Raw genomic sequence first — 19,884 nt, 5'->3', positions numbered from 1 at the left:
ACCTTAAATAATTCAGGACAGAGATAATGACCAGCCATTTAATTTAACCCTCAGACATCCTCATATTTCAACTGTACACTTAACGGAGTCATTTACTCATTCATTATGAGATTTTTTTTTAAAGATTTTATTTATTTATTCATAAGAGACAGAGATGGGAGGAGGGGCAGAGACAGAGGCAGAGGGAGAAGCAGCACCATGCAGGGAGCCCAACATGGACTGGATCCCGGGTCTCCAGGACCATGACCTGGGCTGAAGGTGGTGCTAAACCGTTTAGACACCCAGGCTGCCCCCACCCCCCCGGTTTTTTTTAAGACATTATGAGATAATCTCATGTACTTAAATCCCACTTCCAATGAGTTCGAAGTCTAAGGCAGAATGAAGTATATGCAAGTATTGTAAAACCATTTCACATTCTGTTTTAACGTTGGGAAGTATGTATGGAATATAAAAAATTATCACTTTTCCAAAGAATTTTCTATACCAAAAAGATGTTGAGTGTACCTCTTTTAATTTCCATATATAACATTTTCAGCTTTGCTACTCAAAGTGTAGTCCAAGGACCAACGACATCATCACCCAAAGCTTGTTAGAAATGAAGATTATGGGGCACCAAAACATACACCCTTTTTTTTTAAAGATTTTATTTATTTATTCATGAGAGACACAGAGAGAGAGGCAGAGACATATATAAAGGGAGAAGCAGGCTCCTTGCAAGGAGCCCGATGCAGGACTCGATCCACGAACTGGGATCACACCCTGAGCCAAAGTCAGATGCTCAACTGCTGAGCCACCCAGGCATCCCCAAAACATACACCCTTAATCAGAACTAAGATTCTAACAAGATCTTCAGGTGATACTTATGCATACCAAAATTTAAGAAGTACCCACCCAAAAAGAAAAAAAAACTTGAAAGGAATAAATTTTACACTTGATCTTAGCCAAAAGGCTAAGAAGCAATATTGAGGAATAAATTTTAAATTTATACTGAAGCTATGCTTTTAATAGACATATTAAAATCACAATTATTAGCTCAGCAAAACTTAAGGATAAGAGAAAAAGTCATAAACCATATAAAGAAAAGCTATTAATATCACAGTACAGAAAAATCCAATTTGAATAAGAAAAAGTTAAAACTAGACATCATAAATAATCAAAAAGGAGGGAAATACCAAACTAAGATAATGTAAAGGTTCTGACAATGTAGACTAACAGTACTTCATCAAAATAAAAACACATCTCTCATCTTTTTATTTTCAAAAATAATAGCCTAGAATTTAGCGCATTATAGATGTTACATACATTTTTTAATGATTAAAAAACATCATAATCAGACAACTTAAAAGAAGAATATAAGAGATTTGTGACTGTTAGGAATTTAAATATAAAACTATTCTCAAAGTTATATTAGCATTCTCCCCATAACAAAGGAATTTTATCTTTGATTTTTCCCATATTCTGTGTAAGTGTGAAATGACTGAGGAATTTTATGAACATTAAATTAGAACATTCTGAGTATAAGGTTATTAATTTAAAAAATTATCTTTTAGCTAGCTATCCTTCATGGCTTACAGTTCCCAGGTTGTAAATAGGTAACTACTTTCGACTTGTATTTTCCCCCAGCATGCATTTTTGCATACCTAAGACTCTACCTAAGACTTTATTATCTAAAGTTTCCTAAATTCTCTTTGCAGGGTGAAGGGTAGGCTGTCATTTGATAATTCTATTTTCTGTTCTTTATCCCTTTGAGGTAAGTCATTGTATTCAATCCTACAGAAAACTTTTCAGTACTTCTCCAAAAAGGGGTTTTAAAAATATCAAGTTCTAAGGTGAAAGAAGTTATAATAACAAAGAGTTAAAAACCACCTACAACTAAAATGCTTTTTAAATGTTTAAATAAACGTTCTAGCATGAAATGCCTTTACAAAAATGGGGGAAAATGGAAATAGTCAGCAATAGTAAATGAAACATTAGGTAAAACATACAAAATAATAATACCTCTCTCTTATTTCTTCTTGCAACCTTGAGGAATTCCATAAGGATCTGTAGTTGGGCTGCATGTGATTCCTATAATAGAAAATTATAATTGTTCTTTTAAAAATATAACTATGAGTTCCATATTATCTTTAACACCACAGTATAACCAGTATGAAGCAACTTCATGCATCCATTTAAGTTGGCCTATTCCTTCTATTTAATCCATTTCGCTGTTTACTAAATGGCATTTTTTAAAGCAAGCCATTTTCCCCAAAACTAAAACTAATTTTAAAAAACAGGTGTTTTAAATTACATTCTTCATCTACCATGCTGGGAAAACTACTTATGGGAAATGGCAATTCTATTATCTGTCCTAGCTTTCTCTTCCAACCAAACTAACAGAATATCAAAACAAAAATCACAGTGGAATCACGGTAGTTCCTAGACACTAAAATCACGTTCTCCGTAAGAATTTCATTTGCAGGGTTATGAATAAGAAACATAGTAAATGAGAATGAATCCATACCTTTCAGAAATTAAACTTACTATTTGTGGATATTACCTACTCATACAGATGTGAGGATATATTTCCATAGAAAACTTCAGTCAAAATTCAAACATTTAAAAACATAACTTTTAACATAATCAAGTAGTAGAAGTAAATAACCCAAATCAGTAAGTGAAACAAACATGTAACAGATAAAAGATAACTTTAAGCTTGACATTTTCTGGATATAAATATTTATCCTTTACTGTTAAAATTCACAGAAAGAACAAGGAATTCCAGATGAACCTGATGAATGAACATATGTAAAAAGAATTATCAAAAGCTAAAAATGGAATGAGATGGCTTATAATCAAAGGTAATTCTAATTCCTTTATATTTGAAAAGAAGAATAATGCCCAGTAAATCACTTCCAAATCAAACAAAAATAAATAATGATGATTAATAAAAGTTTAATTTACCTTGCTATATATGCAAGAGAATTATCTGGGGCATTTGTTGAAATAAACACAGGATAGGAATCTTTGTTTAACAAGTTCCCAGATGATAAGAATAAGCCAATCAAAATTTGAAAATCACTAAGATATTACACATACCAAAAAGGCAAGGCCACCCTACTGCCAGAGTCTAACCCCTTTGAGGAGAGAGAATGAATCTTTATTTCTTAAAGGGTAAGAGGCAAAATAGGTCAATGACAAGTCAAGACACTAAGAACAAGGGAAAACAAAAATGAAGTGACAATCACATTAGGATTTTTTTTTTTTTTTAAGATTTTATTTACTTATTCATGAGAGACACAGAGAGAGAGAGAAAAAGGCAGACACACAGGCAGAGGGAGAAGCAGGCTCCATGCAGCAAGCCCAATGAGGGACTCGATCCTGGGACTCCGGGATCATGCCCTGAGCCGAAGGCAGACGCTCAACCTGTGAGCCACCCAGGAGTCCTTATCATGAAAATTTAAAAGTGATCTGTTTTCCGCAAAACAAACTGGTATTTACTGGACCTTAGATACATTTCTGAAAAGTAAGGTAAACCATCACACAGAACAAACTCACAGAGGCTCTCTGTCCCAACAATGATGACAAATATCTTCTGCATCTTTCTTATAACGTTTTTTTTTAATATTTATTTATTCATGACAGACAGAGAGACAGAGAGAGAAAGAGAGAGAGAGGCAGAGACACAGGCAGAGAAGCAGGCTCCATGCAGGGAAGCCGACATGGGACTCGATCCTGGGTCTCCAGGATCACACCCAGGGCCCAAGATGGCACTAAACCGCTGGGCCACTGGGGCTGCCCTCTTATGACTTCTTTACACTGATTATCTAGAACTGTTTACAGATTATTTGGATGGAGAGCAAAGACATCGTTATACAAAAAGAAACATACATAGCTAACACTATTAATTCATTTGCAAAGGATGTGCACAAACTACTTTCAAAATACTAAGTTTGAATACTTCATTTCACTCTATCAACAACACAGGTAAATAAGGTAAGAATGCAACCGATTTGTAGAAAGAAGGAGAAAAAAAACCCCAAAGCCTCAAGCTCAAAGGAAAATGGAACCAATTAAGTACTCTAGGAATACAATTCAGAAAATGGCATCCCTTCTGTAATTTAATTCCTTTAAAAGAATAATTTCAAGAATGGGAATAAATGGCAAGTTTCTGAAACCATAATTTCCTATGTAAATATAAAAGAATACATAAAAGAAATAGATGATTTTAAAATACACTTTTTTAATGGGAATAAAGCCAATTTTATCAAAATAAAATAGTCATATATGTTTTGTTAGAACTGTCTCAGAAACTGAAAAGTAATCCTTTAAAGTCATTTAACCCACTATAAAAAGTAAAAGTATTAAGGAGTTAACTCTCTAAGCATTTCTTACATTGTAAAAGCTTCCATAAATGATATGATCATTTAGCCTAATTATCTCATTTTCAAATGACGAAACTGGAATAAAAGTGAAAAGAAACACAGAATAAAAATACATATATTTAAAATCTCATTCTCCACTCTTAGTGCTCTTTGCAATATAGCAAGTTTTATCACCTTTGTCCCATCTGGTTTACAGTCAATTGTCTCAAAAGACAGCATATGTCTGCCATCTGAAAAGGAATATGCTTCAATTTTTTTCTTAAGCACTGGTTTTCTATATTTTTCTAATCTTTTCTGCAATTAATTTTTCTAACCAAAAATCACATCTCCACTATGAAAACAGAAGCAATGTTGTGGTGACAGCCCAATATACTTAAACATGTAAATTCTGCAATTAACTCTTCATATCCCAATTCCATACCCTTCTGATACCAGCTTCGGGATAACCTTTCAACTGCGTAAAAAATACACTTGCCAGACCTATGAAAAGATGTAGTCTAACTTGCCTTTATATTATTTCATTATAAATGAATAATATAGGCCTTATGAGCTTAGATACCATTAGTGCATCTTCCCAAGAACAGTTAACTCTAAGTAATTTCTCAACAGGAGGGCAACTGGAATTTTGAGGAAGAAATGCTTCCTTGAATAAATTTTTCCAACTAGAATAATACAGGTATGGTATTTAGGAATAAGAAGTAAAAACAAAAGTTGAAAAGACTGCTTCTAGGAGTTAATATTAAGGATAAGGAGTAATAATGTAGCTGAGGACTGCTGAATTTTTGCTATAAATGTTGTAAGATTGTTTGAATTTGTAGTTACTTTACTTAGATTTTGTTTTTCAAAAGAAGGAAAAGGAAAAGGGTGCAGGGGGAAAAAAACAGAAGACAAGGAAAAACTTTCCAGGTGTGTCAGGAAGTCAAAAGTTCTGGGATTCTAACCTAAAAACCCTGTAAAATCTTATGAATGTCTCCCCTACCAGGCTTCAGATTTTTTTCTCTATGAAACAAGCAGGTAAAATGTCACAAATGAGAGTCAAGTTGCCGTACTACACAAACGTTACTATTATTTGATCATTTTTCTCTATCAATATATTGTTTCCTTAAAGTTGTCCAAAAAATTCTAAAGGATATGCACATCTGGTATAATGACTAGCTATAACAGCCTTCAACAGCTGAGGATACATGTAGATATCTGAAAGCATATGTGGACAAATGGTTTTAAGGGAATTAATTCCCAAATTCTCAACCTCCAATATTCATCTTGTAAAACTGATCTGTTCATCAGACATCATTCCATTTCTAAATTCCAACCTCTTCTTTGAAAATTTCTTTCTATTCTTTAATGGAGTTTAAAAATAGGTGGTAGGTGAAGGAAAGATATATCTTTTACCCTCCCTGAAATTTACCTTGATACAATATCTGGGGTATGAAAGTCTCTGGTACAGCAAAATAAAGAAATATAAGATATTGCTATTTTTAAAAAAGCTAATTACTTTAAGACTAGATAACAAATCTTTTTATAAAATAGCAAATCTTGGGGCACCAGGTGGCTCAGTGATTAAGAATGTCTGCCTTTGGCTCAGGTCATGATCCAGGGGCCATGGGATTGAGTCCTGAATAAATCCTGCTTCTCTCTATACCTATCCCTGTGTCTCTCATGAATAAATAAATAAAATCTTTAAAAAAATAAAAATCTTGTGGCAACTGAGTGACTCAGTTAAGTATCCAATTTGTGATTTTAGCTCAGGTCATGATCTTGTGGTTGTGAGATGAGGCCTTCACTGGGCTCTGAACTCAGTGGGAAGTCTGCTTGAGATTCTCTCCCTCTGCCCTTCCACCAACTCACATAATCACTCTCTTTCTCCAATAAATAAATAAATACTATAAAATAAAAAATGACAAATCTTTTAAACAGTAATTACTCTAAATAAAGACTAAATAACAAATCTTTTTACAAGTAGTTTCCAGTTCTTTGTGTTGAACAAAATAAAGATTATGAACCAAAAACTGACACACAGAAGATAAAAATTTAAATCCATAATCATATTAGTAAATTAATATACCTCTCTGCACTGGAAAGGTTTTAAATTTGAAAATTTTTTAATAAAAATTGTTAAACAGAAGATACAAACACCCAATTAATAATTAAGTGTAAATAACATAAATGAATCCCTGAAACAATTTCAGAAACATGTGCTTCAAAATATAAGAGAAATATTTATAAAAAGTGACAATATAAATAGTATACAGAATAAGCACCTAAAATTTCAAAAAACTAATAGCATACAGACACATTCACAATACAAAATATTTAAGTTAATAAAAATAGTGACCAATACCTTTCAGATTAAAATGTAAAAGGTTACTCCCAGAGTAACAATAAAAAAGGGATAAACTAAAAAGTAAAATACTATAGTTGACCCTTAAATAGTATAGGAATTGGGGACATCTACCCCCAGCACAGTCCAAAATATATGTGTAACTTTTAACCCTCCAAAAACTAATAGCCTACTGTTGACCAAAAGCCTTACTAATAACGAAGTCCATTAATGCAGTTTGTATATGTATTGTACACTGTATTCTTACAATAAAGTAAGCTAGAGACAGTAAAAAGTTATTTTAAAAAAATCACAAGGAGGGACGCCTGAGTGGCTCAGCATTTGGCAATCTGCCTTTGACTTAGGAGTGCCAGGATCAAGTCCCACATTGGGCTCCCTGAATGGAGCCTGCTTCTCCCTCTGCCTTTGTCTCTGTCTCTCTGTGTCTCTAATTAAATAAAATCTTTCCCAAAAAATAAGTAAATAAAAAATCACAAGGAGAAGCACCTGGGTGGCTAGGTCAGGTTAAGTACCTGACTTCGGTTCAGGTCATCATCTCAGAGTCCTGGGACAGAGCCCTGTGTCAGGCTCTCCCTCTGCCTCTCCCCACCTCATGCTCTTTCATGCGCTGTTACTCTCTCTCTCAAATAAATTAATAAATCTTTTTTTAAAAATTAAAAATCACATCAAAAATATATTTATAGTATCTATTTTTAAAAACCTGTGTATAAGTGGACCTTCACAATTCAAACCCATGTTGTTCAAGTCAATTATATACTTTAAAGTCAACGGACTGAAACTAAAGCTACAACTGAACCCCAACTCAGCTAAATTTCTGATTAAACCGAAGAGAGATCAATCTCTTACTCTTTGCTCCCTGACGATGGAAAAGGCAAGACCTTTCAGGAGAATAGTTTTAACTACCGTAGTCTCTATACCACTCTTGAATATAGAATGTCAAAGTTACAATTTAAAAAATTAGAAGACATGTAAAGAAGGTAGAAAGTCAAAAAGAAAAAGGCAAAAGAATGAAATTCACAGATGATACAAATTCTGGAATGGGCAAAAAGGACTTTAAAACATTAGGACAGCCCAAGTGGCTCAGTGGTTTAGCGCCGCCTTCAGCCCAGGGCGTGATCCTGGAGACCTGGGATCGAGTCCCAGGTCAGGCTCCATGCATGGAGCCTGCTTCTCCCTCTGCCTATGTCTCTGCCTCTCTCTCTCCCTCTCTCATCAAAAACAAAGAAGCCAGGGGACAATGAAAACATACCTTTAAAGTACTAAAAAGGAATAAAGGAAAAAAAAAAAAAAAAAACCCTAGACTTCCACAGAAAACAAAACTATCAGCTCTCCAAGAAATAGTAAAGAAAGTTATACTGACAAAAAAGAAATGAGCCAGATGTGGCAGCTTAGATAGGCAAGAAAAAATGAAAACTTCTGAAAGGGTAAATATTGGATTTCTATTTTTGTGGGGGTAGTTTTGGATCAAATTTTCAAAAGGCTACTATTTAAAGCAGAAAACTATTTAGTAGGGCTTATAAACAATTAATCACAAAAGTAGAATTTTGGTAAATTGAATTGTTGTGAGCTTTTACATTTTCCATAAAATGGTATATGTTAACGGTTGACTATGAATACATTATCTCTGAAGTGGCATACTCTAAACTGAAGGTTGATTATAAAAAGTACTTTATAATCTTTAGAGAAACTAATAGAAATACAATTTTAAGAGAATGTGAAAAAAGAGAAGATAAAATGTAATACTAAAATGGAAAATCCTAGAAACTTGATCTCTAAGAAAGGCAAGAAAAGAGGAATACAAAATAGAGAATATATGGAAAAATAGAAAATACCAAAGTGGCAGACCCCAAACCTGACCATATCAATAGTTACATTATATTAAAATGAACTTAAGGACTTGAATTAAATGAGTTATAGTGTTTAAAACAACAACAACAACAACTTGAGGCACCTGGGTGGTTCAGCGGTTGAGTGTCTGCCTTTGGACACTTCTGTCCAGGGATGGAGTCCCACATCGGACTCCTTGCAGGGACCCTGCTTCCCTGCTTTTCCCTCTGCCTAGGTCTCTGCCTCTCTCTGGTCTCTCATGAATAAATAAATAAAATCTTAAAAAAAAAAAAATAAAAGGAGAGAAAGAAAAGAAACTCAAGTACACACTATTAAAAGACAAATTTTTAAAACATGAAGACAATGATGGCATAAAGTAAAAAAAAAAACAAAAATAAAACAAAGAAGGAAAGGTGCCTAGGAGGCTCAGTTAGTTAAACATCTGCCTTTGGCTCAGGTCATGATCCTGGAGTCCTGGGATGGAGCCACACATCATCCATCAGGCTCCTTGCTCAGCAGGGAGTCTACTTCTTCCTCTGCCCCTTACCTCATTCATTCATATTCTCTCTCTCTCTCTCTCTCTCTCTCTCTCATCAATCAATCAATCAATCAATAAATAAATATCTTTAAAAAAAAACAAGGATATGCCACAGAAACTCTAATCATAACTAGCTACTGGGGCTTTAATAATATCAAAAAATATAAAAGACGGGGCACCTAGGTGGCTCAGTCAGTTAAGCATCTACCTTTGGCTCAGGTCATAATCCCAGGGTCCTGGCATAGAGCCCCACTTTCAGCTCCCTGCTTGGTGAGGAACATGCCTCTCCCTCTGCTGCTCCCCTGCTTCAGAACAAAAATATTTCCAGAAAATGTTAAAGGGGATAGTATGTCCAAAAGACATAACAATTCTAAACATGAATATACCAAATAACAGGCTTCAAAATACATTAAGCAAATCACAAGAATTAATGAGAAACAGACAAAACTATATTTTTAATACACTCATATCAGTAATTGGTAGTGCAAGGAGAAAAAAGATTTAAATAATATTAAATGCTACACAATCACCATTTATAAAGCACTACAACAAATAATACACTGTTTGCAAATGCAAGTGAACATGTAACCAAAAAAAATCATATACTGAGCCATAATGGACCAAAACCATACATAATGAACTTACACATCTAACTAAAATACAGTGAGAAAGACAGAAATCACACTCCTACCTTAGAACAGAACAGCAAACCAGTTACATGAAACAATAATCCTCAGGAAAAGGATCAGAATATTATAGTTTCCCAGGAACCAGGTCGGAAAAACCTTACACAGGCATCAGGCTGAATACTCAAAAAGATTGCTTCAGTAGTGGGGCAAAATTAGCCTATATAAAACTTTCCTCTGGCCCCACTTTATTAAAGCTTAAAAAAAAAGATTCAAGAGAATAGAACTATTTCCAAGTAACTCAACTATGTGCCAGAACAAAGCTCAACAATGTATAAAGGAATACAAAAATACCAGCACTAAACAAAGTAAATTTACAATTTCTGGCATCCAATCAAAAAATTAATAAGTATGCAAGTAAAAAGGCAAATGCATTCCATAATAAGGTGGAAAGTCAATCAATGACAACAGATATAGAAATGACAACAACAAAATTAGTAAACAAAGATATTCAAAGAGTTGTAACTACATATATGTTCTAGAAGTTAGAGGATAGCATAAACATGTTAAGAACAGATAGAAATGATTAGTGAACTTGAAAGTAGAAATAGAAACTATCCAAAATGAACTATATAGGGGAGAAATCAAAAAGATAAATTAACAGAACTATTTATCAGTGAGCTATGGAGTAACTTCAACCAGCCTAATAGATGGTTAAGTGAGGTTCTCATAGTGGAAGAAACAATGACTAAAAATTTTCCAAATCATATAAACTCACAGATCCAAGAATCTCAAAAATCCCCAAAACGGAATAATGAGGGGAAGGTATGTAACCAATGTATGTCAAAATCAAAAGGCTTAAGCCAACATAAAGAACATACTAAACAGGAACACACTAGGACAAGAAAACGACAGCAGACTTCTAATCTGAAACAAGGCAAGATATAAGACCATAAATAAAGTAGTATCTTTAAAATATTTTTAAAACATAAATCTAGAATTCTTTACTTATTTGGAAGTGCCTTTCAAACACAAAGAATAAATAACTTTCTCAAATACAAAAGGTAAAAGAATTCATCACCAGCAGATCTGCACTAAAGAAATGATAACGGTTGTCCTTCAGACAAAAGGAAAATTACAGATAGAATTCGAAAGAATGAATGGAAAACAAAAGTGCACTAGAAATGGTAAATATACAGATAATACAAGACTTTTTAAAAATGAATATAAAACATGATTTACTGTTTAAGCCAAAATTAATAACTGACTGTGGGGTTTATAATATATACAAAAATAAAATATATGACAAAATATAGTACGAAGACCAGGAGAGAGGAAATGGAAGTATATTATTTTAAGATTCCTATAATACAGATAAGGATATTACTTGAAGATACAATGTAAATTATATTAAAAACCCAAAAGCATCCATTAAGGAAAAAAGCAAAAACTTATCTATGATAAACCCACAAACCAAATAAAATGGGATCAAGAAAAATACCCAATCTAAAATCACATAAATCGTACTGTCTGACCACAATGCAATTCAACTAGAATTCAATTACCAAAATATTTGGCAAAGTAGCAATACCCAACACACACACACACACACACACACACACACACACAACCATCAAACAACTATCAGATCGGCAGTAATTATAAGAGAAAATACCAGGTGTGCATATAGTACAAACCCACAAAAGTACAATCTAGCAATATCTGATAAGTTAAAATGTGCATGTAAACTCTATAAACAGTAACTGCATTCCTTAAATCACTAAGTGTATATGCAAGAGCACAAGGAGACATGTATAACAACATTAAATGCAGCATAGGCACAGCTAAGAATTAGGAAGAACATAAATGTCCATTATAAGGGAATAGATATGTTTATGCAATGGATTATCATACATTAGTTAAAACAAACTAGATCTATATATTTACCAACACAAACATCAAAATGTAAACAAAGGCTTATGTCAAAAGGATAACTACAATAGGAAGCTTTTTATATAAACATCTTTCCATTTTTAAATTTTATTTATTTATTTATTTATCCATTTGAGAGAGAAAGAGAGAGAGTGATCAAGCACTCACAGGAGCACACAAGTGGCAGAGGGAGAGAATCCTAAGCAGGGTCCATGCCTGGCACAGAGCCCAATGCTGAGCGTGATCTCACAACCTCGAGATCACGACCCAAGCTGAAATCAAGATCTAAATGCTCAACTGAGCCACCCAGACACGCTTTTTATGTAAACTTTTTCTTTTAAGATTTAATTTTTTTTAAGATTTTACTTATTCATTCATGAGAGACACAAAGAGAGACAGAGACATCCGCAAAGGGAGAAACAGGCCCCTTGCAGGGAGCCCAACGTACGGCTCCATCCCAGGACCCCAGAATCACGCTCTGAGCCAAAGGCAGACGCTCAACCCCTGAGCCACGCAGGCAACCCTTAACATCCCTTTACTCTCATTTACATAGCATTAAGGTAACAAGGTAACTGCATGTTTTCAACCTATCATAGAAGTCTTTATATCATTTATCACTATATGAAAATATTTATATGAAAAAAAAAGAAAACTATGCTTTAAACCATAGGAGAGTCTTGACAACGATTCTTTAACATCTAAAGCACAAGCAACAAAATAAAAGACAAGTGGGACTACATTAAGCTAAAAATCTTCGGGGCACCTAAGGGGCAGAGGGAGAGAACCCCAAGCAGATTCCCATCTGAGTGCAGAGCTGAACATGGGGCTCAATCTCACAAACCCCAAGATCATGACCCAAGCTGAAATCAAGAGTCAGATGCTGGGACACGCCTGGGTGGTTTAGCACTTGAGCGTCTGCCTTTGGCTCAGGGCATGATCCCAGAGTCTGCTTCTGCCTATGCCTGTGTCTCTACCTCTCTGTGTGTCTCTCATGAATAAATAAATAAATAAATCTTAAAAAAAAAGAGTCCTCAGATGCCTAACTGAGCCACCCAGGTGCGTTTTGGCTTTAAAAAAAAAAAAAAAAAAAAAAAAACTGAGCATCTGAGTGGCTCACTCAGTTAAGCCTCCAAGTCTTGATCTTATCTCAGGTCTTGATCTCAGGGTCCTGAGTTCAAGCCCCACATTGGGTTCCACACCCATGGAGCCTACTTTTTCTTTTAAAAATTTGAAAATAGAAAGACCGTATTATCTGGCAATCCTACTTCTCAGTATTTATCAAAAAAAACTGAATCACCACGCTGAAGAGACAATGAAATACTGTTCAGCCATAAGAATAAAGAAAATCTTGCCATTTGCAACAAATGTATGGACCTTGAGGACACTTTGCTAAAGTAAAATAAGTCAGACAGAGAAAAAAAAGTACTATAACTGATCTCACTTACATGTGGAACCTTAAAACAAAACAAAACATACCAAACTCATACAGATCATATCTATAGTAACTAGAAACAGGCGGTTGGAGAAATTAGATGAAGGTGGTCAAAAGGCACAAACTTCCAGGTATATCATAAGTAGTATGGAGGATGTAATGTAAAACATAATGACTAAAGTTAACACTACATTGTATATCTGAAAGTTGCTAAAAGAGTAAATCCTGGGGCAGCCCCGGTGGCACAGCGGTTTAGCACCACCTGCAGCCTGGGGTGTGATCCTGGGGACCCGGGATCAAGTCCCACATCAGGCTTCCTGCATGGAGCCTGCTTCTCCCTCCGCCTGTGTCTCTGCCTCTCTCTTCGCTCTCTCTGAATGAATGAATAAATAAATCTTTTTTTTTTTTTTTTTAAAGAGTAAATCCTGGGCAGCCTGGGTGGCTGAGTGGTTTAGCACCGCCTTCAGCTTAGAGTGTGATCCTAGAGACCCGGGATGGAGTCTCATGTCAGGCTCCCTGTATGGAGCCTGCTTTCTCCCTATGCCTGTGTCTATATCTCTCTCTCTCTCTGTGTCTCTCGTGAATAAATAAATAAAATCTTAAAAAAAAAAAAGGAATAAGTCCTTATATTTTTCAATGCAAGGAAAAATATATTTTTTTCTTTTATCTATAAGAGATGATGGATGTTAACTAAAATTACTGCAGTAGCGCAGCCCGGGTGGCTCAGCCCGGGGCATGATCCTAGAGATCTGGGATCGAGTCCCACATTGGGCTCCCTGCATGGAGCCTGCTTCTCCCTCTGCCTATGTCTCTGCCTCTCTCTCTGTATGTCTCTCTCATGAAAAAATAAATAAAATCTTCAAAAAATAAAATAAAATTACTGCAGTAATTACTGCATAATACATGTATATCAAGTCATTATGCTGTATACCTTAAGCTTATACAGTACTTTAGGTCAATTATATCTCAATAAAACTGAAAGAAAAAATAAGTAGGGCAAGCCTGGGTGGCTCAGCGGTGTAGCGCCGCCTTCAGCCCAGGACTTGATCCTGACCCGGGTTCTCCATCTGCCTGTTCCTCTGCCTCTCTCTCTCTCTCTCTCAAATAAATAAAATCTTAAAAAAAAAAAAAAAAGAAGAAGAATAAGAAGAAGTAAAAGATAAACCCCCTCTCCCCCAAAAATATAGGACAAATTCCCTCCAACTGTGCTCCACTCCCAGAATGGGAGAATCATTTTAGGAAGCACAACCTCAACTACTCCCTTCTCCTACTAATAGATTCCCATTCTATCAGATGGAATCTAGATCTAAGCTATATTAATAAACCATCCACAGAATGTTTTTAAACTGAAATTGAAAAGTCCCTTTTCTTCTATCAAAAACCATAAACATAAATGAAGGGCAAATGACTACACTACTCACATTATAATGATCTGAGAAAAGAAAATGAGACATGTTCCAAAAAAACAGACATGAGAAGCACCAAAGAAAGATCCAACAACATTCAAGTGCCTGATCTCATTTCCTTATACTCTCCAGAAAAGCTGGCTACGGTTCCAATCTTCCCAATATTTGGTTTTAAACTCTTCATTTTCATGTATGTCAGCTACTCACTTCCTTATCCTATCAATAAATAACCTCTTTTTGTTTAAGCTAGATCAGGAGGGTATTTGCTGATGCTAAGGTGTGAATTGCTACTAATGATCATATTCAATTCCTGACTAATATATGGAAAATTCATTTTACACTGTTTATATTTATTTACATGAAATAAATGCAATTTTATATTTATTTACATTTCATTACATAAAACAAGATATGTTTAGTTCCAGTTCCTACCTTTCTAAAAGCATTTATTTAAGTCATATGCTACAGCTGCCAACAATGGACACCTGCTAAAAGGATTTTATATAGATAAAAATAATCTCTATTTACTCTTCCAAATCTTATGAGTGCATGAATAAGGGAAGATATGGCAAGGAATGTATTCATTATAAGAAAAGTGACCAAGGGGATCCCTGGGTGGCTCAGCGGTTGGGCGCCTGCCTTCAGCCTAGGGCATGATCCTGGAGACCCGGGATCGAGTCCCACATCAGGCTCCTTGCATGGAACCTGCTTCTCCCTCTGCCTGTGTCTCTGCCTCTCTCTCTCTCTCTCTCTCTCTCTGTCCCTCATGAATAAATAAAATCTTTAAAAAAAAAAAAAAGAAGAAGAAGAAAAGTGACGAATACAATTGTTCCATATTAAAGTGAAATTGTATTTTCTCATGATCTTTCTTATCACTCAGTCTTTCTTAATATAAACTGGCCACTGCAAGTAACTTATAAGAAATTTGTCTTTCCGGAATGCCTGGGTGGCTCAGCGGTTGGGCGCCTGCCTTTGGCTCAGATCATGATCCCGGGATCCAGGATTGAGTCCTGCATCAGGCTCCCTGCGAGGAGCCTGCTTCTCCCTCTGCCTATGTCTTTGCCTCTCTCTCTCAGTCTGTGTCTCTCATGAATAAACAAATAAGTAAATCTTTAAAAAACAAACAAAACAGAATAAGAAAGAAATTTGTCTTTCCTTTTATTTGAAAAGGGAAATCTGTTAGAAGTGATACCTTCCTCATGTTTTCTTACTGAATAAAACTGGATGTACTGAGTGACAGACACTACCCTATTATTTTAAAATATTTCTACATCTTTTTCAATGCAATAAAGAACATCACTTAAAATGTTCTAAAATTCAACTGCCACTTACTGCTTCCAGTTGTTTCTTCTTCTGCACTAGTAATTCCAACATGAGGTTGACATTGGCCAAATCAAGGTTATCTTGGTCAGTTCCCAACAAATCCTGTAATATTTGCCACCTGTGGCCATTCTAAAAATGAAGAAACACAGTAACTTCCTAAGAAAATTGTTTTAGAGTGCTTAAAATACATGTTTAATTACTACTTCCTAATGTTTACTACATAGATACCAAAAACATGCTATAATATTCTAACCTACTCCTTCCCACCAGTGGTTCCCCACTGCCTTCTAATTATAAATTAAACACTATTTCTCCCTTAAACCAATCTAGATAACAGATACAGAAGGCATATTCATGACAAATGTTAAGTGAGCACATCTAAAGGTGTAATTCCCTTCAAACCAAGTGCCTGGATTTTCATTATCTGTCTAGCCATACTTTCAACTTTGTACTTGGTAAAGTATTCATTTAGGCTCACCTCCCTCAACAATCTCTGATTTTTTTTTTATTCTCTTAAATTAAGAATCTTCCAACAGTTTTTCCAAATTACCAACCACAGCTCCACCCTGCTATATAATTCTCCAAATGTCATGTATCTCAAGCCATCTCTGACTCAATGTGATCCTGAAAGACCTCTCAAAAGATGATCACTAAATTTTAGACAATGCAGTTAACAAAGTTCAAAACAGAAAAACCTTAAATTTTCTTTTAAAAAAAATCAATGACATACTAAGCTTTAATATCTAATTAATATTAAACCAATAAAAACAACAAATGGAAATTTATTTAAAAATAGTAATAAGAGTTGAAACATACGGTGCTACTCACTGAGTGGTCTAATTTGAACCTCTTTTCCTCAAATCTTTGCTTCTGTTTGAGAATAAGCTCATTCACTGAAAAGAAAAAACAAAAAGCACATATAATTTGTATTGTTAAATGTATCATCTAGTTGTTCTGCTTAAATGGGTTCTATTTTCACTTTAAAAAGCCTCCAAATTAAAAAGATGCTAAGAACGGGGATCCCTGGGTGGCTTAGGGGTTTAGTACCTGCCTTTGGCCTCCCTGCATGGAGCCTGATTGTCCCTCTGCCTGTCTCTGCCTCTCTCTCTCTCTGTGTCTCCCATGAATGAATGAATGAATCAATCAATCAATCTTAAAAAAAAAAAGGATGCTAAGAAGAAAATGCTAGGTTTTCACTTTATTTCAAATTAAAACAATTTTGCCACAGCCTCTACTGCTACAACTGCTATTATTACTATCATTATTTTTTTCAAATTTTTTTTTATTTATGATAGTCACACGGGGCGGGGGGGGGGGGGGGGGGCGCGCAGCGGCAGAGACACAGGCAGAGGGAGAAGCAGGCTCCATGCACCGGGAGCCTGACGTGGGATTCGATCCCGGGTCTTCAGGATCGCGCCCTGGGCCAAAGGCAGGCGCCAAACCGCTGCACCACCCAGGGATCCCTACTATCATTATTATTAAAGAAGAATTCTTTGGGGCAGCCCTGGTGGCTCAGCGGTTTAGCGCCACCTTCAGCCAGGGCATGATCCTGGGGTCCCAGGATCAAGTCCCATATCGGGCTCCCTGTGTGGAGCCTGTTTCTCCCTCTGCCTGTGTCTCTGTCTCTCTGTCTCTGATGAATAAATAAATAAAATCTTAAAAAAAAAAAAAAAAGATGAAGAAGAAGAAGAAGAAGAATTCTCTGGAATACATGCTTTCTCGTACACATCTCCATGATGATACTATCAGCATCTGGAGGAGATAAATCTCATTGTGTGAAACTGTCTCATCCTCCACATGTACCTGGTTGATTCTATAAGGTAGACACTAAGGATTTTTATTTGTTCTTCTTTGTGTTACTTTCCTATAAACATCATGGCAGATATTTACTTCTCCTGCTTATGCATGTTCTCTCTCTTTCTGATAGATAAATAGATAATAAATATCTTTAGAAAATATATCATGGTAGATACTGTCAGTTACCTATCCAAAGCCACCACCCCTCTTTTTTAAATAACATAATTATTTTCCAACTGTGAGGCTGCCACGTTTTCAGAAAAGCTAGGTTCTACCTCAGCCAAATGGTATGATTCTTGACTAACCTAAGCCAATCTAGGTATTCATACTCTTGCCAATAATTGACATGGGATTAAGCATGTGGCCTAGTTGTAACCAATGAAGGGTATGCTATCTTTCACAGAAAGAAGTGGATAGAAAACACAGGTTCTTTCCCTCCCTTCATTAAGAGATGATACCTGGAACTGCTTAGAGCCATCCTGAAATCTTGGGGGGGGGGGGGGCGTGGCGGGGGGGGAAGCTAGTCAAAGAACCAATGCATATGCTGGGATGGAGGAACAAAAAGATGGAAAGAACTTGATCCTATCACCAAACCACTAAATTAATCAATTCTACAAATTCTTTTCTTCTTTTTTTTTTTTTTAATTTATTCTTGAGAGACACAGAGAGAGAGAGAGAAAGGCAGAGACACAGGCAGAGGGAGAAGCAGGCTCCATGCAGGAAGCCCCACGTGGAACTCCATCCCGGGACTCCAGGATCACACCCTGGGTCAAAGGCGATGCTAAAATGCTGAGCCACCCGGGCTGCCCCTTTTCTTCTATGTTTAACGACTAACTGGTAACAACAAACAAAAACAACAGAAAATCTAATAAAGGAAAAGAAAGTAGTACTAAGCCAGTTTAGCACTAGCCTAGCACTTTACAGACATTATCTTATGGGTTCTTCTCCCAATTTTAGTAATGAGGGACTATTAAAGGGAGCATCAGGAACTTACCTCATGGTGACATAAAATACAAAACAGAGTTGGGATACAAACCCAACTATCTAATATTTTCCACTATACCACAATCCAACTATAAATATTTCTTACCAAACCACAGAAGTATTAAACCCACATTAGAAATCCAAGCTTCAAAAATAATTAAGACTCAATCTAAGTAAGACTCAATCTAAAGCTCAAGCAACTCTGAATAGAAGACAAATGTATATGATGCAGTAATTATGTGATAATCAGTACTATCACTGAAGGGGACTTACAAAAAACATACAACAAAGAACAATTAGAGTGTAAATGAGGAGGCTATACATAGAAGGTGACATTAGAATTGGGCCATAAGTGCTCGCTTCGGCAGCACATATACTAAAAATTAGAATTGGGCCATAACATGCACACAGAGCTTCATTACAAAGTGGAAAAGAATTCAGAGAAGAGTGTAAGAAAGAGGGGTTCAAGTCATATAAGACCAAGAGGTAAGGTGACTTTAAATCAATATGGCTGAAACACGGGGTCAAAAGTGATTTTGTTAATGATTAACAGGCTATGAACTAAGGCTAGAAATGAAAATAGATGGAAGCCTGATTCTGAAGAGCCTGGTATGTATCTCATAAGCAAAGTTACTAATATAACCCAGGGAAGAGAAAGGAGAGCTTGAAACAATATAGTGGGAATAAAGAGAAGTACATGAATAAGAGTTTAATATTTCAGTTACAGAATTAACCATTTGAATAAAAACTGTGACTTAAATTTTAATACAAGTGTATACCACATTGCATTTTACTGAGAAATCTTATATATCACTGAACTTGAAAGATATTCTATATTCAGGGATCCCTGGGTGGCGCAGCGGTTTGGCGCCTGCCTTTGGCCCAGGGCGCGATCCTGGAGACCCCGGATCGAATCCCACGTCAGGCTCCCGGTGCGTGGAGCCTGCTTCTCCCTCTGCCTGTGTCTCTGCCTCTCTCTCTCTCTCTCTCTCTCTCTATGTGACTATCATAAATAAATAAAATTAAAAAAAAAAAAAAATTTTTAAAAAAAAAAAGAAAGATATTCTATATTCATAATTATAAGTCTCTGGATCCTGGCCACAGTGCTAAGAATAAACAATGCATTTCTAATGCTAAAGCTTCCATTCTAGCAACTATCTTTAAATAAATTAAAAAAAAAAAAAGCACATATACTCATGAGACAGACTACGTAGGTCCAAATCCCAATTCTACTACTACTGACTGTGTAACTTTATACAAGTAACCCAACTTCTCTGTGCCTTAGTTTCCTCACCTGAAGAATGAGGATGCTAC

At 35.7% G+C, this 19,884-nt stretch overlaps 1 protein-coding gene and 1 long non-coding RNA gene across 10 annotated transcripts in view; one reads left to right on the top strand and one right to left on the bottom strand.

Annotated features, from left to right (window-relative positions):
• The window catches only part of LOC112648570 (uncharacterized), a 41,071-nt gene extending 35,944 nt beyond the window's left edge, over positions 1-5,127 (top strand). Inside the window, exons 2-4 of the long non-coding RNA XR_003129141.3 lie at positions 1,695-1,750; positions 2,746-2,840; positions 4,974-5,127. This is a non-coding gene — a long non-coding RNA (uncharacterized LOC112648570). The remainder of the gene's footprint in view (positions 1-1,694; positions 1,751-2,745; positions 2,841-4,973) is intronic.
• Positions 1-19,884, bottom strand: part of COP1 (COP1 E3 ubiquitin ligase) — a 243,680-nt gene that overhangs the window by 184,301 nt on the left and 39,495 nt on the right. For 4 of the 9 annotated variants that reach the window (XM_025430223.3, XM_025430218.3, XM_025430220.3 and 1 more), the window contains exons 4-6: positions 16,606-16,682; positions 15,799-15,918; positions 1,999-2,067 (exon numbers count right to left, since the gene is read on the bottom strand). In XM_025430223.3, coding sequence (XP_025286008.3) covers positions 1,999-2,067; positions 15,799-15,918; positions 16,606-16,682 — 266 coding nt within the window. The remainder of the gene's footprint in view (positions 1-1,998; positions 2,068-15,798; positions 15,919-16,605; positions 16,683-19,884) is intronic. The other 5 variants (XM_049112214.1, XM_025430222.3, XM_049112215.1 and 2 more) reach the window with 3 other exon arrangements.

This window comes from Canis lupus, chromosome 7 (genome assembly GCF_003254725.2).
Source record: "Canis lupus dingo isolate Sandy chromosome 7, ASM325472v2, whole genome shotgun sequence".
In the NCBI taxonomy this organism is placed as follows: Eukaryota; Metazoa; Chordata; class Mammalia; order Carnivora; family Canidae; genus Canis; species Canis lupus.
Note: the sequence above shows the minus strand (reverse complement) of the source record. Positions and strands in the feature narration are given on the sequence as shown.